This window comes from Rhincodon typus, chromosome 27 (genome assembly GCF_021869965.1).
Source record: "Rhincodon typus isolate 14 chromosome 27, sRhiTyp1.1, whole genome shotgun sequence".
NCBI classification, from domain to species: Eukaryota; Metazoa; Chordata; class Chondrichthyes; order Orectolobiformes; family Rhincodontidae; genus Rhincodon; species Rhincodon typus.
This window is the reverse complement of record NC_063358.1, coordinates 29,096,996-29,117,715: the sequence shown is the minus strand read 5'-3', so window position 1 is coordinate 29,117,715 and position 20,720 is coordinate 29,096,996. Positions and strand designations below refer to the sequence as shown.

General features: G+C 39.0%; 1 protein-coding gene across 4 annotated transcripts in view; it reads right to left on the bottom strand.

Annotated features, from left to right (window-relative positions):
* Positions 1 to 10,094: 10,094 nt before the first annotated feature.
* Positions 10,095 to 20,720, bottom strand: part of LOC109937770 (zinc finger MYM-type protein 4-like) — a 119,093-nt gene continuing 108,467 nt past the window's right edge. For all 4 annotated transcript variants that reach the window (XM_048613091.1, XM_048613093.1, XM_048613092.1 and 1 more), the window contains 6 exons: positions 20,414 to 20,585; positions 19,038 to 19,189; positions 17,865 to 17,979; positions 16,688 to 16,936; positions 14,834 to 14,960; positions 10,095 to 13,336 (listed from right to left, as the gene is read on the bottom strand). In XM_048613091.1, coding sequence (XP_048469048.1) covers positions 13,126 to 13,336; positions 14,834 to 14,960; positions 16,688 to 16,936; positions 17,865 to 17,979; positions 19,038 to 19,189; positions 20,414 to 20,585 — 1,026 coding nt within the window. In that variant the 3' untranslated portion in view covers positions 10,095 to 13,125. The remainder of the gene's footprint in view (positions 13,337 to 14,833; positions 14,961 to 16,687; positions 16,937 to 17,864; positions 17,980 to 19,037; positions 19,190 to 20,413; positions 20,586 to 20,720) is intronic.

Below are 20,720 nucleotides of genomic sequence, written 5' to 3'. Positions count from 1 at the left end.
TTGCACACTTTCCAGTTTAACTATGTCTTTCTATAACAGGGTGACCAAAACTGCACACAATACTCAAAGCGAAGCCTCACCAACGATTTATACGGCTGTAACATAACATCCCAACTCCTACACTCAATGCCTCGACCGATGAAGGCCAGCAAGCTAAATGTCTTCTTCACCACCCTGTCTAACTGTGACGCCACTTTCAATGAACTATGTACTTGCACTGCTAGGTCCCTCTGTTCCACAACACTCTTCAGTACCTTACCACTTACTGTATAAGTCCTACCTTGGTTTGACCTTCCAAAGTGCAACACGTCACACTTATCTGTATTGAATTACATTTGCCAATCCTCAACCCACTTCCCCATCTGATCAAGATCCCTCTGTAATTTTTGATAACGTTCCTTGCTATCAACAATACCTCCTAATTTTGTATCATGCGCAAACTTACTAATCACACCTTGTACATTTACATTCAGATCATTTATGTAAACAACAAATAACAAAGGTCCAAGCACCGACCCCTGGAGCACACCACTAGTCACTGGCTGAGAAACAACCTTCAACAATCACCCTCTGCTTCCTACCATCGAGCCAATTTTGAATCCAATTATCTAGCTCCCCCCGAATCCCATGCAACCTAACATTCATGACTAGCCTGCTATGTGGGACCTTGTCAAAGCTCTTTCTCAAGTCCATTTAGACAACATCCATTGCCCTAGCCTCATCTGTCTTCTTGGTGACCTCTTCGAAAAACTGTAAAAGATTTGTCAGACACGATTTCCCATACACAAATCCATGCTGACCATCCAAATGTTGGTTGATCCTGTCCCTCAGTATCCTCACCAATAACTTGCCTACCACTGATATCAGGCTCACTAGCCTGTAGTTCCCTGTCTTGTCTTTGCCATCTTTCTTAAACAGTGGAACAACATTAGCCACCCTCCAGTTTTTCAGAACTTCACCCGTGGCTAAAAGTGAAGCAAAAATCTCTGCATGTTTACGGCAGCCCTCCGCAGGACACCCTCCAAGAGATGGTGATGAAGGGCAGTGAATCACAGCAGAATTCTGGGAGACATCACCACAATCATCGCGACTATACAATAGGTCAGAGAGAACCTGGTGTCAAGGTGTGGCTAAACCTGAAACACTACAGGTATTTCCCACCCTCGTTCCCCCTCTAACCAAAACTGTGAGGACGATGACTAGCAAGGTAAAGATGTACAAAGGAGCAGCCATTAAGAGAGTGGGCCAGTATTAGAGTGGAAGTGCTGAGGCCTTTGCTCAAGAGGTTTTGGCGTGAGGAGTCAGAGCAGGTAAGAGCTCTCTAACTGTACTTTCTTCCTGTCTAGAGCAAAGACAGTAGGGACGGCAGTTAGGGCAATGGCATGCTCCTCTTGCCGGATGTGGGAGATCAGGGAGACTTCCAGTGTCCCTGGTGGCTACACCTGTGAGAAGTGCACCCTGCTGCAGCTCCCGACAGACTGCTTTAGGGAACTGGAACCGGATGCACTCAGGATCATTGGAGGTACAGAGAACATCAGTGATAAGAGCTACAGTGACTTGGTCAGTCCTAATGTGCTGGCTGCACGTAAGCTGGGTGACCACCAGAAGAGGGGCGGGGGGGGGGGGGGGGAGGCACATAGTGCAGGGTGCCCCTGTGGCAATTCCCCTCAATAATAGGTATATCACTTTGGCTACTGTTATGGGGGATGACCTTTCAGGGGCTAGCAGCAGCAGTCAGATGAGTGGCACAGTGACCAGCTCTGAGGCTCAGAGGGAAAGGGTGCAGTCAGACAGAACAAGACCGATAGGAGATTCAATTGTGAGGAGGACAGAGAGGAGATTCTGTGGCCACAGAAGAGACACCCAGGATGGTGTGTTGCCTCCTGGGCGCAAGAGTCAAGGATGTCTCTGAGTGGTTCCGGAACATTCTGAAGAGGGAAGGTGAACAGCCAGAGGTCATTGTGCACACGGGTAGACAAAGGAATGGCGTCCTGCGCTGTGAGAGTATAGGGAGTTAGGTAAGAAGTTAAAAAGCAGGACCTCAAGGGTAGTGATCTCCGGATTACTCCCAGTGCCATGCGCCAGTGAGGATAGAAATAGAAAGATAGGCCAGATGAATGCGCGGCTGAGGAGCTGGTGTAGGGGGCAGGGTTTTCAGTTCATGGATCATTGGGATCTCTCCTGGGATACAGGTGACCTGTAAAAGAGGGATGGGTTGCACTTGAACTGGATGGTGTCCAATATCCTCGTGGATAGATTTGCAAGTGTTACCCAGAGGGTTTAAATTAGTTTGGTAGGGGTTGAGACTCTGAATAAGAGAGGGGCCATCGAGAGCAAGTTTACTATTCAGGATAGCCAGGGCACAGTGAATGGAGGGAAAAGACTTCTGGTTTAAAGTGTATTTATTTCAATGCACGAGGCATGACTGGTAAGGCAGATGAACTCAGCGCATGGATTGGCTCTAGGGACTGGGGTATTATAGCCATAACAGAAACATGGCTGAGAGAAGGGCAGGACTGGCAGCTCACTGTTCCAGGATACGGAAGCTACAGGCATGATAGAAGTACAAATTAGCGAGGAAGGGAAGGCAGAACAACGGTACTTAGAGAGGATATTCTTAAGGGGTCATCAAATGAGGCCATATGGTTCTAACTTAGAAACAACAAGGGGATGGTCACTCTGTTGGGACTGTATTGTAGACTCCCAAATAGCCAGCAGGTACTGGAGCAGCAGATGTGTAGAGAGATTGCAGATACCTGCAGGAATAATAGAGGAGTATTGGTTGGAGATTTTAATTTCCCCTGTATTGACTGGGCCACCCGTAGTGTAAAAGGCCCGGACGGGGTGGCATTTGTCAAATGTGTCCAAGAAAATTTCCTAAATCAATACATAGAGGGCCCTACTCAGGAGGGTGCAACACTGGACCTCCTCTTAGGAAATGAGGTCAGGCAAGTGACTGAAGTGTCAGTTGGAGAACACTTGGGTCCAGTGACAATAACTCTTAGTTTCAACGTAGTTATGGAAACAGATAGGACAGGTCCACAGGTTAAAGGTGTTAAACTGAAGCAGGGCCAATTTTGGGGCCATTAAACAGGATCCAGCAGAGGTCGATTGGGTGAGTCTGTTTGAAGGAAAAGGAACGACTGGCAAATGGGATGCTTTTCAATGTGTGATATCAAGAGTCCAGGGTCAGTATGTCCCCGTTAGGGTGAAGGGAAAAGCTGGCAGGTTTAGGGATCTCTGGTTGACCAGGGATATTGAGGCTCTGGTCAGGAAAAAAGAAGAAGGCATACATTGGGTTTAAGCTATCGGGCTCAAGTGAATCCCTAGATGACTATAAAAAGTGTAGGAACACACTTAAGAGGGGAATCAGAAGAGCAAAAAGAGGGTATGAGATGGATCTGGCAGATAAGGTTAAAGATAATCCCAGGAGGGTGTATAGGTATTTTAAGAGTAAAAGGATGGCTGGGAAGAGAATAGGTCCCCTTAAAGATCAGCATGGCTGTCTATGTGTGGAGCCACAGGAGAATTATGGAGAGTGGGCAGGAGAGTAGAATTAAGGCTGAGGTGTGATCAGCCATGATCGTATTAAATGGTGGAGCATTTCTCCTCAGTGTTTACTGAAGAGAGAATCACGGACGCTAAGGAAAAAAGGGAAACAAGTGGGGAGGGTTTTGGACTGCATACATATTACCAGAGAGGAGGGGTCTGCAGCCTTAAAGCACATTAAGGTGGATAAATCCCCTGGGCCTGATCAAGTCCATTTTCGGACATTGTAGGAAGCTAGGGAAGAAATTGCAGAGGCCCTTGCAGAGATTTTTGCATCATCTTTCACTAGAGAGTGGTGTGTATGTGGGAGGAGCTGCCAGAAGTGGTGATAGAAGTGAGTACACTTGTAATATTGAAAAAAAAAATTTGGACAGGTACACTAATGGGAATGGTTTAGCAGGATATGGTCCAAACGAATGCAAATAGGACTGGTTCTGTTTAGGAAACTTGGCCAGCATGGATGAGTTGGGCTGAAGGGCCTGTTTCCGTGGTCTGTGACTCTATAAATGCAGAAGTGCTATTGGCTCAGGGGAGCAAAAAGACATTGAAGAGAAACCAAAGAAATTAAAGATTTGGAAAAAAAAAACAAATTTATGAATATGCGAAAGAGATGGAAATAGCAACATATAAAACTGGCAAAAGGGAATAGGTTCCAGCAGTCTTGGAGTCTGGGAAGGGGAAAGTACAGCTCAACACCAAGGGGGCAAACCATACCACCAGCAATTTTCCAACAATCCATTCCCATTAATCACAAACATCCATCCCAGTGCTTCCTTTCAAAGGTAGGGTGAACACTATGGTTAAGATCATATGTCACTGACATCAATGCGAAGACCAGATTTAAATAAAGAGCCCAACAGGAAGATAAAGAACTGTTCCTCAAGGGAGTTTGCTGGAAAATTGAGGTTGGCCTGGGGTCATGTTTGCAGGCAGTGTGGACATGCGATTGTCTAATTTGTATTTAGACTCCCAGTTTTGCATCCAGTGATTTACTAGTTCAATAATGGATCACAACTCCAGTTGACAGATTGTCATGTGATCAATTTGTCTGGATAAATTAGAAACCAATTTGAAGAATCACTGTCTGAAATATCCTGTGTATTGTTTCCACAGATACTGCTTGAGCTACTAAGTGTTTTCTGTTTCTGTTTCAGATGTTCAGCAGTATTTGGCTCTCTGAACAGAAATAGTCATGTGCATTGTATGGATTGGGAAGTGTTAAGAACATTAGAATATAAGAACTCGGAGCAGGAATAGGGGCAATTCAGCCCCTCGAGCCTGCTCCACCATTTAATACGATCATGGCTGATCACACCTCAGCCTTAATTCTACTCTCCTGCCCACTCTCCATAACCCTTCGACTCATTACTAATTTAAAAATCTGTCTACATCCTCCTTAAACTTACTCAATGTATCCACTGCATTCACTGCACTCTTGGGTAGGGAACTCCACAGATTCACAGACCTTTGAGAGAAGTAATTTTTCCTCATTGCTCTTCTAAATCTGCTACCCCTTGTCCTAAAACTATGACTCTCATTCCAAATTGAAAATATCCTCTATACATCCCCCTTTAGCAACTTAAATAGATCGTCTCGTTTTTCTAAACTCTAGAGTATAGTCTTAAACTGCTCAATCTCCCTTCATAAAACAAACCCCTCACCAGGGACTGAATCTACAATCAATTAATAGATTGAATAAGAATTGTATTCTACTCACAGCTCTGTTCCACATTCTTACAGCGAAGATAGATTCATAACAGTTAAAATACAGAATTGACCTTTCCTGTACTCTGACTCCCCACAAGAGAAATTTCGATTGCCTGATTCACTGGCTGTTTCCCCATAATAATGCAAACTTTTTTTCTCTTCAGTTGCTTATGCAATTCCCTTTAGAAAGCCATGATTGAACCTTTGACTCTTTTAGGCAATTTGTACCATCGGTGCCACACACTGCGTAAACAAGTTCACCCTCATTTGGTTTTTTTGCCTTTGACTGAATAGGAGATCAATTAACAGCCAAATACAGCAGGCCAAAACATTTCATATCCAAAAGGCTTTCATTTGGCTCATCAGGTGGAGTGCACATAATTGTTTATATCTAAATGACAGAAACATTAATTGAAGCTTTTTACTGCTGTCCATGGTATACACCTTAATGAATTTGCTGCAGTCTCCATGATCTTCTTTCTTGTGGGAAATGGTGAGAAGGGAAAACATTCAACGTACCAGTCGGGGATATATCTCCAGGAGGTACCGATGCAGATGAAACTGAAAGGATGCTACTAAAAAAGTGGTAAGATCTCGGCAGCAAATTTTCAGCTGAAGGTCTCCATTTGCACAATCACACTTTTCCAGTGTACCTACAAAAATGCATTTCATACACCATGCACATTAATATTACATCAACCCTAATATTGAGCTCACTGTACAACATAAACTCATAAATGAGATGTGCATACAAAATTTATCCAGGAGTGACTTTGGCCCTGAACCATTTTTGCTTCAAATTTTAAACACCGATCCTTCTGTGCAATTTCCTTCATGGTCTTGCACCCTCCTATATTCTGTGACCGCCTAGAACTTTACCTCCTCACAAATCATTTCATTCTGATTCAGATTTCCTGGTTACTGCTGCTCTCCTCATTCTATCATCAATAACTGTACCTTCAAAAGTACTAAGGGACCAAACTCTGAAATTCCCTCTCCCTTCCTACAAGCACACATCAATGACCAAAAAATTGATCACCCCATCTAATGTCAGCATCTGTTAATTATGCATCAGTGAAACACTTTGAATCTTCAAGTGCATTGAAAGTGTACTAGAATGAAAGTGGTAGATGGTATAAAAATATTTCTGGCTATATAACTCCATGGAACTGACCAGAGTCAGGTGATGGAATAAATGGTGTTTGTCAGCTTCTAGGTTGTGTGATGTTGATGTTAATTCTTCAAGCTAAAAAAAACCAATGTCTGGACCAGCCATAAACTATCATAATTCGTCAATGCTGTCAATAATTATTTTTGCTTCAGCTCAAAAAACATCACAGTACACTGTTTTCCATGAAATAGCTTTTCTATTTCCTCTTCTATCCTGAAATACTGGAATCATAGCTGACACTTGCTCTGATTTTGCATTCTCCTCTATGTTTCAATAGGATGAGTTTCTTGATCTTTGTGTGTGCTGCTTATTTTATCCCACTCCATGTCGATTTAGTAGTAGAGAACAAGTTTGTCATCTGAGATTACCACTTTCCAAAAACCGTAGTCCCGTAACTGATATGTATTTAAACAAACTAATTTTAAAGTATATATTTGCTGATGGATTATTAAAGTTCAACAATTGCAAAATAAAACAAAATATATCACCTGAATTTCAATCTGTTTTGATACATTTGGTATTCCTGCCAGTACAACAGTAATTTATCAATTGCGGATTCTCTGTCTGGTATTGTATTTCCATTATTAACTCTGCTTTTTAACTTGGATTTGAAACTTGCTACACTATGGCCATGAGGATTTGCTGACATAGAGAGGTGAAGTAAAGTGATTAATGCCCAAGTGGAGCATAAACGCTGCCATACACCACTTCAAACAGTATGGTCTGTTTCTCAGATAATGTGTAGTAACTTCACAAACTACTTTCAAACATTTTTCTGACCATCACATCACTGGATCTTCAGGTTAGTGAAGAAACGGACACAATTACACAATTTCTTTTTCTTGAGTGTACACAAGCACAAAACTGAAACATTCCCCCAACATTCTGTCCAAGTACACAACTTCCTACAGCACATTGCTGACAAAAATGAATAAAAGAACAAAATTCACCTATTTAATGACCCAGGTTTTGGGGTTAGAGATGAAATGGCTGTATTTGCTGTTGATCTGAGAGACATGACCACAAAAAACAGGAACCATAAAATTTGAGGCAAAATAACATCCTATTTGACAAACTACCCCTTCTGATTGTTCTTGATTGGTTTGCAACCTTTGACACAGTTGATCACTCCATCCTCCTCCAATGTTTTGCTAGTTGGGTGGGACAACACTTACCTGATTGCATTGTTATCTAATTGTAGCCAGTGAATCACCTGCAATGACATCTCTTCCTGGTTCTGCACCATTACTGCTGATGTCCCCTGAGGATCTATTTATCCATGCACTCTCACCCAAATTCCTCTTATTTCTCAGCTTCCTGCTGCTCTTCAGTGATATCTAAAAATACACCAGCTTCCACACTTCACTCTTCCTCACCACCACTTCTTCTGGCGACAGAGGCCGAACCAGGTTTTTTTTGGAACTTAGGTATCATAGTTGGCCTCAATGTAAGCTTGTGATCACATAGTCATGCCACCACCAAGATTAAATCTGTCTGTATAACACTGACTTCGGCCTTCCTCAGCTCTTTTACTGCTAAAACCTTCATTCATATCTTTGTCACCTTCATATTTGATGTTTCCAAAGCATTTTTGGCTGGCCTCCCGCACCTTACTTTGTAAATTTTAGATGTCCTGACCTACACTAACTCCCAAAGTACAAAGATCAGTACAGCACAGACACAGGCCCTTTGGCCCACCAAGCCTGTGCCAACACAACGCCTTTCTAAACTAAAAACATTTTGCCTCTATGCGGTCCATATCCCCCTATTCCTCGCCTATTCGTGTATCTGTCAAGGCACTTCTTAAACATTGCTTTTGTATCTGCTTCCACCACCTCTTCTGGCAGTATATTCCAGGCACTTAACATCCACTGTGTAAAAACAAAAACTTGCTTTTCTCATCTCCTTTGAACTCTCCCATTTATTAATTGCATGTGTTCTCACCAACTACCCTAGTTCCATTAAGCAGCACTTTTAATTTGGAAAAGCTCATCTTTGTTCCCAAATCTTCATCTATCATTATCTCTGTAATTTCTTCCGGTCCCACAACTCTCCAAGCTACCTGGACTCCCTTCAATTCTGGCCTCTTAAGCATTCCCAATTTTCATCACACAACCACATGTAGTAGTGCTACCAGACACTTTGGTCTTTTCAAGTTCTCAAATTCCTTTCCTAAACTATTTCACTTTTTTTCTTCCAAGGCACATCACTTTAGCTAAGCTTTAGTCGTCTGCTTTGATATCTCATGTGGTTTGGTGTCATGTTTTGTTTCACAATGTCTCATAAGAAGTTTCAGGCATTTAATAATATTAAAATTGCTACATGTTGCTCTACAAGTTGATCCACTGTAATGTGGATTTTACCTTTCTCGATGTTGCTTTGATTCTGGCATCAGCTCAAGGAGGGGGTCCCCTGATGATCAGGTGATCTCAGCAAACAGGCTAAGCATGCAACCATAATGAATAAGTCTCTCAGACAGCAAACCAGAAAGCAAAACACTGATTATTCTTAACTTTTAAATATTTTTCAGAAAGCAAAATAAAGATTGAAACAATAATATTGGATAGACAAGCAAACTAAAATATCATAAGCTTTCATGTGTGAATGATATCATAGTGGAGAAATGGGACTTTCCACAAAGATTAGTTGTGTGTGTTTGGAAGAATTATCCATCACTAGCTTTGAACTTAGTATACTGTTAAAAATTCAGTTATTTCTTATTAATGTGTAATATTTTCAAGGAATTTTATGAGACCATTAGAATAAAAATGGTCGATCCCCTAACTTAATATGATTTCTGAGATCCAACTATGAGGATTTCACAGTGCACCCAGTAAGGATTCAGTGATAGCAGCTTCTAGGTTTCCATGTTTAACCGTGCATGCGTAGACTCAACGTTACCAACACTGTCTCAGTTGTATTAACAACAAACACAATTTCACAATTTTAACAATCTCAAAACCCAGGTCAACATATCTGCTACAATGGAACTCAGTGGAATCATAACATAGCTGTGAACTAATTATGGAATTGAACTAATTATGGAATTATGAAAATATCCTCCATTGTATTATAGCCTGTAGCCACACTTTTGTCTTTACTCCAAATGTAATTTTATGTGTAAAAATGGTCTATGATTTTCAAGTTTAGCACAGCTCTGCACATGTACCAATTTTGGGATGCTTTCTCCCAAACTAATGCTATTAATTAAATATGCAATACTCTACCCTTTGCACAGGTGTATCTGCTAGAAGGTACTGCTGTCTCATTCAGTAACTTTTTTCCCTTACAATTTGGATTTAACCAATTAATGGAAAATTGAAACATTTGCTACACTTAGGTACTGATTAATAAATTATTGATTACGAAATCTAACAGGAACATACTATAAAGTTTCTTGATGGTATAATCTCTTGCACATTTTAAAAAGGGAAATTCCATAATTTACCTCTCTTCCATTTATTATTTTTCTTATTGTTGTTGAATTTAGCATGTCGCATAAATTACAGTATTCTTGTGCAACATTTATTTTCTAATTGAAGGGCTCGCAAAATTTACTTCCACAAGACAAATATTACTAATATATTTCCCTTTAATTATAACATAGGACAGACAAAAGCAATCAAACCATCACAGACATCCAAGCAGTAACAAAAACAAATGGCTGTAGATTTAAAAAAAAGAGAATTTTTATTCAGGTAACATAAATATTCACTTATTTTTGTTCATTTACTATAAGATGAATTAAGGTTTGACTAAAAACTTTAAAAAGGCTCATAAATGACAGCAGCTGAATTCTGTAGTTCTTACTGATAAATATTTTATTAAAGGGGCATAGTCGTTTGATACAATGTCTTGCACTTTATACCAGTTTTGTGATTAGAAGTGTTTTAAAATAAAAATCTAGACCACGATCACAGAGTCTTTTGCCTTTTAAAAAGTTTTTTTTTGAAAAAGGTAGTACTGCACTAAAACAAAAATATTCCTGTAGCACCATGATCCTGGATACTCAGGTTCTCATCTCGGATTTCAGAATGTTGTTCCTGGTCATTTCACATATTCAACCTGCCTGAAAAACCCCTCCACAAGAAAAACATGACAGCGCCTTTTTGAAATGTACTTATAGCACTGTAATATCATCTGAACAAAGTTGAAATATGGAAAAATGCAATGATTATAAAATAACAGTCACTTATTTTAGGCCATTAAAAGGCTTTATACTCTTTAACGAATAGAAAAGAACTGCTGGTTCTATTTGGAATGAACTATAGCATCTTCTAACATATACAGTCTTATTTAAAACCTGATCATTGTAGGATCGCTCATTACATAGTGATAATGTTTGAGAATTGTTCTAAACATGCCAAAGTCTGAAACCAAACCAAGGTTACTCTTCCCCATTCTGCTAACACTTGACCTCATCATTTTTCCTAACTCAAAAGGTTTCAGAAAATGTACTCAACTAATTTTTTAGTTACTCGCCTTCAGCTTTACAATGATTTGGGGGGTGGTAAATGAGGGGCACACTGCAATTTTTAAGATGACCACTGGCAGCTGGATGTGATGTCGCAATAGGCTAGAAACACTACCCCCTTTATCTCCAAGATCTGATTTGACTCCAGCCAGATTTTGGTGTGAATGCCTCCTCATTCCTGTAGGTTGCAGTGGCCTGAAAAAAAAAACAAATTCAGGCAATCTCAACCCAGTGCAAGCCCACAGCACAATAGTGTTCAGAATTTAGCACAAATTAACACTAAGTTAGCACTGTTACATAATGATTGAAAATGGAATATTTACATTGTGCAGCAGGGATGCTCTTCGAGAAATTGGTTAAGGCACATTTTTGGGATAATGGAGTCTCACCCTGTATCTTAACCTATTGAATACCCAAACCAGAGAAGGCTTTATGCTAACACTGGTTGCAAAAAAGTAGAAAATCTTGTTTTTCAATTTATGCTAAGACATTCACTGGGAAAGAAGACAAAACACTACAAAACACAGGCAACAGACAAATCCGTGTATTATGGAGGAGACTTTTCTATCATTGGGATTGACAGATGAAATGTTATAGGTATGTAAAAGATTTGGATAGATGCTATTAGCATATGTCGGGGTACTGACGTAGAAAATTTCCCCAAATCAGTTACATTCCCAGATTTTAAACTATGATTCAGGGACTATTCCTAACCTATTATTCCATAGGTTTCATCTGAAATGAAACTGAAATTATGTTCACCAAGATACAGTGCCACAGAACGAAGGAACAAATTTTGTTTAGTTCCAAAAGGGTTAAATTCAGTGATTCAGTGTTCTCAACGCTAAGCCATGGTGAAAGAGAATCAGAGAGAGGGGTCCAGCTACAGCACTAATCCTCCAAAGTGTTGCTCCTCTTAACATAGTTCACTATTGAGACTGTAACTGGATTTACCTCAAAAACCATAAGCCAAATGCGTATTCCCAAGATAGGACAGAGAAAAATGTTTAAAAATAAATCAAGTTTCCTCTTCATCACTTTTCTATATCATCTATTTGTGTTGTTGAGTCCAGCAGCAGACATACCACCTGATCATTGCCAGGGTTGGGGACTTGTAAGTAAAAAGAAATGGTGCACTTTTGTTTAGAGTGAAGCAGGAAGGGCATTAAATCCCTCGATGAAAAAAAACTCAATGTGTCTAGCTCACAGCAACTTCCATATATAAAATGTCTTTTTCAAAACTAAACCCACAATGGTATCTAGTGTATTAACTTCTTTCAAGTTACCCATTGTATATGCAAAAGGGGAACAGTGCGTTTCTCGGCTAAGGTAGAGGTAAAAGGTACTTTCACACAAACGCCTGTTTACTACAATGCAATCTGTATTATATAACAAGGAGTACATTGGGTTTTTCTACAAATGTAATGAGTCTGCAGTATGTAAAGTCTGACAGGGCTTCACATAAGCAATTATTTTATACACAGTAAAGATATAAATGTAATTAAAATGTATGTACAAAAACATATCGGCAAGAACCTAAACTTATAACAACATCCTTTTAGCTGCCCATCACCTTCAAAATATACAAATTTATACTCATGTGCACATCTACATCTAAACTTACAGCACACGGATCTCCTCTAAATGAAATGTGAGCACAGAACATTTTAACAAGGGGTTAGTAGATGCATTTCAATGCTTTCTTTTAAAACAAAAAATTCACATTAACAGCAATCTAGGAACTAAATGTCATGTTTTCATTGATAGGTGTTAACGTTTAAATGGCAAAATACTGTCTCTATGGCCTTCAAACTCGGCTGTAACATTCTAAAATGGTAGTATTGCCACTTAAATACTCTCGGCGTGCGTCCCCCGCCCCACCCCCCCCACCCCTTTTCCCATTTCCCCCAAAATTGAATTTGTTTGACATTGGTTTTCATAACGAAAATCCAGTGACTCAGTGTGGGGTAAAAACAAATCCACATCAGTTGTGTTTTTTAAAAACAAACAAAAAAAATTAATTGTTTAAAAGCACCAAGATTCCCTGTCAACTTAATTATCAACATCTACTTTTTTCTTTTGACCAGTGTGTTTATCAACCCTCCCCTTCCTGTCCCCCAAATCTACCCAGAGGAAGAGTATGCTATATTCCAAGCAGTCTGTTAACTCTTCATGGATACATGCATTCTAAAATTCAGTGCTTAAAAATGGATAAAAATCTAGTTCATTCAAATGCATCTTCCTCTTCAGCTTCCTCGTGATTGACCTTTGCAAGCTCCTCGTGAACCTCCCGCACCATGAGGATACGGGTTAACATGGCATCCAGAATGGCAGGGTCAGTTGGTAAAGTTGAATACCACATGGGGCTGTCAGGCACACATGAGCGTTCAGGCTGAAGGTAGAAAACGTCGCTCCTTGACTTCACGCTCTCAGAACTATGAAAAAGTTAAGAAAAAATACAAAACTGTTTAGAATTAATGAACAGGCCCTTCCCATTACTATGAATTCTTAATCTTTATACTGATCATAGGAATGCCAATATCTAAACATTAAGGTAATGTTTAGATGCTGGGAATGTGAAGTAAATAAGCATTGGATATGTGATATGCAATTAGCATACTCAATAAATCTTAGGTTTTAATGAAATATGAAAGTTTGGAAGTTCTGGAAGAATAAAAGGGAAGATTTATTGTTTGGGTGGAAGGCAGGAGAGACAAAAAGGTTAAATGGAATGGTGGCACAACAAAAAAAAATGGTAAATGAACAAGAAAAGAAACAAAAGTCCTAAGATGTGCAGGCTAGGTGGATGAGTCATGGGAAATGCAGAATTAGGGGGATAGCACAGAGACCCGGGTCTGGATGGGTTGCTCTTCAGAGAGTCAGTGTGGACTCAATGGACCGAATGACGTGTTTTCACATCACTGGGATTCTATAATTCTATTCTATGAAAATATGAGCCCCGCGAATATATACATGGTAAAAGCAAAATTATCATCAAGAGATCATTCAAAGGGATCGAAATAGGAGTAGGATTCACATTCTGAAACTGTTGAACTTGGAATCACATACTGAATCGAAAGATGAATGAAGTGTTGAATCGAAAGAGGAGGTTCTGCTCTTTGAGCTTCATGAGAACAGTACAGGATGCAGCGTATAGAGGAGTCAGAGTGGGAGGGAAAATTAAAATGAGTCAGAAACTCTCGGCCATGCATGTGGATCAAAATGGTCACCCAATTGGCACGATCGCTTCAGTAATCACTGTGCCCATTGCCTCCCATAGTTAATTGACGACATTTCTTACTCCTGGATTTAGGAGGCTAAATGTAAACGGGATAACTGCTTTGCTGAATACATTCGTAGAATCTCTGAGCACAACCCCAACCTTCCAGTTGCCTGCCATTTTATGCCTCCACATCATGCCTACTCTGGTCTCAGTCTCAATGCAATCCAAGATCAAAGATCAGTAGCTCACCTTTCCACTTGGTTTATCCAGGCTCAACATGGGATTCTATAGTTTCACAGTCTTTCGCCAACGTTCTTGTTTTTGCTTTACATTTTGATTTTGAATGGCTGTTTTTGGTTGCAAATCTGCATTACCATTTGCACCTTTTTTTTGTTCTATATTCATTCCACTCCCTTTTGTTATTTAATCTACCTGCTTACATCATTTCACATGTCTACTGATTTTGTTCTGCTGTCATCCTTCCTTCCCTTGCCTCTGAATTTATTAAAACTTGATTCAACTCAATCATTTACAGAGCTGATGGAAGACCAACAACATGAAATGTCAAGTCTGTTCCTCTCTCAACAGATGCTGGCTGACCTGCTGTGTATCAAGGGCTTATTTCTATTACACACATGCAATTTTTCATTTTTGTGTACTCTTAATTCCAACTTTCAAGACTAATTGCACAAGGAAACTGGTGGCGTACCATTTAGACAGGTAGAATTCAAAGAGGCGCACAGGACATCTGAGTGGATTATCTGTGTTTTCGGCCATTTCCATAGCACCTTCCTCCTCCTCATCACTGCGCTTCCTCTTTCCAAATTGTAACTTATCTACATTAGAAACATAAATTAGTAAATACAACATCAACCCCTCCGATCCCATGACTTAATCAGTCTTAGACTTAGATCATGGTCATCTCGAACTTTTACATTCCCCTCATTTCTAAGATAGGAAGAAATAAAACAACACCACACTGCTTGGTAAGACACAGTAAAAATTATTTTTAATCAACCTGCTCAAACACATTAAGGTACATTCATTGTGGAACCTGAATTCAGACCTTCTAACCCAGGGGGAGTGGCCTACCACTGTGCCACAAGACCCCTAGATAAGACAATAGAGTAACAAAATAAAAGCCCAACTTAAAAAATAGGCTGCACTGTCACTGCTGATATGTAGACAATTAATTTCAGGTAAAGGAATCAAATTTAAATTACTTCATGCTCAGCCTTTAACCTGATCTAAATATTATCCCAAAGGTAAACTGCTTAGTAATAGATACTTCCATGGATATTACGGAATGTGCCTTTCCTTTACCCCAACACTTCTTCCACAGTGAATCCAAAAGACAACTTCCATAGCCAAGCATGGCACACCATTAGTCCTTCTGGGCATATTTATCACGTACTGTATTTCCTCATACCGTGAGGGAATATAGATCACAGAACTGTGATCCTGCAAAAGCATCCTATTACACAATGTAAAAGCAGTGAGTTTTGTTTTAAAGCTGCCCTGTATGATCTGCTGCACCTCATTTAATTACTGTACACTCTTCTTAGTGACTATATGATCAGATGATTTCATTTGGCTTAATCTGAAGCTGCCAATTGTTTGGGATATCTGAGCAATTAATTCTCTAATCCATAAAATCTTGGATGCAGAGCTTGTACTCTTTCACCTGAATTTTGATAAAGGTGCAATTTATGATCTTTTTTACAGTTGTAAACACTTACATCAACATATTCTCAAACTGAACAAAATCAATCCATTTCCATTAACCCCTGCGTAGAAGTTTTAATGGACTGCATTCACAATGATTGTAACACCGCACTAAGCTACAGTATAATGAAGACTGAATCTTGAATCAAAGCTAAAACCACTTCACACTGATGCTAAATTTATAGTGTGAAGCTTTGTTAATGAACCATCTGTGTTAACAAACACTTGCAGCCTGTTTGCCATGTTCAAAGTGCAGTTTACAACTATGGGCTGGATTGCAATTGCAAAAAGAATCCATTACATCAGCCAAAGGTGTCAGAATCTCATGTATCAGTGGATTATATCTTCATCATTCTCCATATAAACAATACAAAACACTGAAATAGGAATGTTCTTACTATGGCAAATATTTAAAATTTTTACTATTTTAAACATTACTCATACAAAGGGTTCCACAGTTATAATAGTTGCAAAGTGGTAAACACTTCCAGCTTCATTTTCATGAACAAAATGCACTGGAATTGGATCTAATGGGACAAATGTCCAAACCATGCTTGGTTCAGTCAGCTGAATAATCTAGTATAACAATGTGGCTTAAATAGCAATTACAGGATCAGCCATACAGCAAGCCGCTGTGAACTTGATGGCTAATACTTAATTGTAGGTCACAATTTGATCAACAAGCATAAGAATACAGCACGACTGCTTTGACTTAACACAACTGTTTGGATCTTTTGTTCATAAGAATAAACATCTATTTTGAGATAGAACTTCACCAAATCATGCCCCCCCAAATATGTTACCTTCCACCTGATAAGAAAAATAGATTTGTTTGTACCTATATCTTTGTCCTTTTTGTACATAGGTGGGAAGAATCGAAGGTAAGTCAACTTTGTGTTATGTTTCAAAGACTTTGTACATCTCATAACATGAGCAAAAGAAAGCTTCATATGTTCACTGACACTTTTCAACTGGAAGTACTTGGTGTTGAAGAACAGTAAAGTGTTGAGAAGAACTGTTGGGGAATATGCTCCAAGTTGTTTACATTCCCATAAATGTTCCTCTTCAATGCGACAAAATAACTGGCCTGTGGACAAAACAATGTTACTATCAAGCACAAGATGCAGGCTGAAATAACTCATATACTAATTTTTCTCATAAATACACATCTCAGAACATAAATTGCACCAAAAGAGAGCATCTGGTATCTGAATGAACAGGGCAATGATGTCTGTATGCCCTCAACCAATAAGATCGAAGGGTTATGAGATTATGGAGCTGTAACAAGATCAACCAGCTGTTGCAAAGCAAGCTCTCCACTTAAAGCATTGTCGTTTCTTTAAGCAAACTAGCTTGCAATTTTTAAAGGTATCCATTAGAAACTGGTTCTTTGTAGGAACAAGCAATGTATTTTTCCTCAGAGGAAGTAGGTTTGGTACCATTCTTTTCGCATCTTACCATGCCCAGGGATAAAGCAAGAAAACTACTTATTTATGATCATCATATAAAGGGGCTTCCCTAGTGGTTAGGATTTTCTGCAATATTCAGTCACATAGGTTACAAAGAGCAAATGAAAATTTAAATTTGGAAGAAGTACAAATAATTGAGTTGTGAACCACTATACAAGCCTCTTTTTGTGAAGGAGAGAAATCTGATGAAGGATCCCTGAAGTAGTAGTCAAAAAACACATGCCCACTCAAAGGAATTAACAAAGACTATGTTTATTTAAAAAAAAAAATTATAAGATTATATAACATAAAAAGGAATGGAATATGTGTTTCTCCCATGCAGTGAGCATGAAAGGTGAAAGCCCATTAGCTATAACTCAAAAAAGGTTCCATGCTGTAATGCTATTCTGGAGTGTTCCCAGGAATAATGCCAAAATTAGACTTTATGAAATGACTGAACTACCGTACAGCCAATACAAACATACACTGCATTGCATGTGTCTTTCAAAGTGGTAAATGCACGGTACTGTTCCCAAACAAGCAAGAATTCCATATACAGACACTTACCACTTGGCAGAAGCTGCGGTTGCCAAAATTTCAGAGCCTTTGTAAGCTCTGATGTGAATTTTGTGTAGTAAAGATCTGTGAAGATGTTATCAATGCGGCTGTTCTCGAATATGTACTGAAAGATACAGAGCAGATTTATGCAGGTCACAAAACAAAATTTCATTGGCCATTAAAGTATGAGATTCTTTAACACATTCTAAAGGCTCAAGTAGTAATATTTAAATGATGTCCTGTTCAACGCAAGACAGTCTTTAACAGCATGCTAGGATCATTAAACTGCAAGATTGCTGGTTTACTGAAGCTTCACACTGAAATGTTAAACACTGTTGCAGAATTCAATCTCATGTCCTGCTTAGTTCTTGCATAAATTGCGCAAAGCTCAAACCAGAAGCTAAATAAGCCCTCACTTGAGGTTAAAAAAATTCCCTTGATGACATATGTAGAGTATGACTGGTAGAGACCTGTGAACAGGTTTTGTATCAGTGACAATCAAAGGTATATGTCCTTTTGTTGGTTGGGAGAGGGATACGCTCTATGATGGACGCAGGTTGTAGATGAAAGAAATATCTTGTGCTAACACTAAAGGGAAACTGGTCACATTCTTTAAAAATAATGACCACAATGCTTCGAGATCAATCAATTTCAAACAGAATGGAAAGCTGATCATTTTCTCCAGGCCATGAACACTTTGCAATTCCCAGTTTTACACTATTCTTCTCTTGACAAGTCTCTGTTAAATATTTAACTGCTGTAAAAATCTTCCTGGAAATTCTATAGCTCAGACATATGCAGTAAATTAAAAAAATAGAATTAAGAGTAAGTAGCAAGTTTGATGCCACCTTCTGATCACAAGAGCACATTACATGGACCTGTTTTTATAAAGAAAATCAATCTATAATGGCATTAAACTAATAGATCAAATTGCTCTATTTAATTCTTCCATTTCTATTTTCAACCCATCTGATTTGATAAAATAGCAATGCAATTTTCCACTGTCTCTCACAAAAGGTACAAGTGTGAAGATTTGGAACAGCAAATGAAGGACTACCCCAAAACTGAGTCTTACCCACACGTTGTAACAGAAAATACTAGTCTGTGTGGCTATGTATGACAAACACCCGTGTATCACCATGCCTTCTTAAACAGTTTCATATTGTTAATATTGTGTTTTACCTGTTGAATTCCTAGACAAAGGTAGAAGATACTATCCGGCTCATATTTTTCTCCATTTGGTCTCCGTACTTCTTGAATAAACTGACACAATCCATAACTGAGCTCAGCAGCCGTGCATGAAAGAATGTCCTCCTTTAGCTTAATTGGTCGAGCTGCACATAAATTTAAGTCGATCATGAAAAATGTCATCACTTAGCATAAAACAGACAGTGCCACTAAAACGAAGAGCATTTTTTAAAAAATTCTGGTATACTTGGTTTGTGTACAACATGTTTACTTCTACAATTCCCCAAACATGAGGTTTCTACCTGGGCTGACCTAATGAAATAAAATGATTGAGTTTCTCTATGTGTCTCCAAGCAGCTAGCACTTGCCTGAATGTTTCAGTATGTATTGCAAATCACATGCCTAGTTTAACCACGAGTATTATGATCAACTTCGAACTACAAGAAATTATGGGTATAATGCTCACTTCTGAATTTCAACTTTATCTAAACTTGGCACTTCTGACATTTTAAAGTTCCATCTTGTCAGAAAATGAGATGGGAAAACTGAGGTCCTGCTTGTACATTCAAATAAAGGATTGCATGTCACTTTTTCAATGAGGCATGGATAGATTTTTCCACTGTACTGTCCAAGACTTATCCCTTTGTAACCTCTAAAAGTGATTAACTGACCATTTATCACATTACTAATTGTGGGACTTTACAGTGCACAAATGGACTGCAACATATACCTACAAACGAAGCTGCTAAATTTCAAAAGTAATCCAGTACCATGAAATGCTTGAGGTTCCTCCAAAGCTACAGAGACTATTTGAATGGAAGTTATTTCTCCATATGCCTACTTGAACAAAGAAACGTTTACAAATATGGAATCTTTCAAATATTATAGCAAGATGCTCCATTAGGGCAACAAGCCAAGGCTTGGTACTTGTGTACGGGGATGGAAGAGGAAACAAAAGTAGCACATTCAAAACCAGGTTTACAATCCTTATATTACACAGTTACAGGGCAGCATTAGCAAACCTTGGGAGCAGATTATATGACATTCCCCTGGCTTAAGTATGTTGTGTAGAGGCCTAAAAAAGGGAGAGGAGAAAATAAGAAACTTATCAAAAATGAGATAAAAATGGCAACAAATGGATCCTCTACTCTGGCAACTGGAAAATGAGATAGGGACTGTTTGCCAATGGAAGAGTTACATGTTTCTAGATAGACATATGCAATATAATTAGGCACCTACATCTTACAAGAATAAAGAGTAATGTACTACTTTTGTAGTTGTTGGTGATTCACTGCAAGTGGAAGGCAGAAAAGAAAGGACTAACTATACAGTAGATCAATTGGAGGTCAACATCTCCTCCAAAAACTTACATCCAAACCGTAGCTCCTCTGTGGGATCTCCCTTATCATTCCGAAATTGTACCCATCTTTTCCAAGCCTTCACACCATACATATACTTTAGAAACAGACCAACGTCACTTCCTCCAGTTACAGGTTCCTGTACAACATCTCGGCTGTACCCCACAATAGATTTCTTCCTTCCCTAAAGTGTTAAGCCAGAGTAAGTTTATAATGACTCTTGTCAACAAGGTTTAATGACCAAATTAATTAGATAACGTTTCCTAAAATAGATATGTATCCTTAGTGACAAAGCCATTTTCTGCACTAACTGTCACAA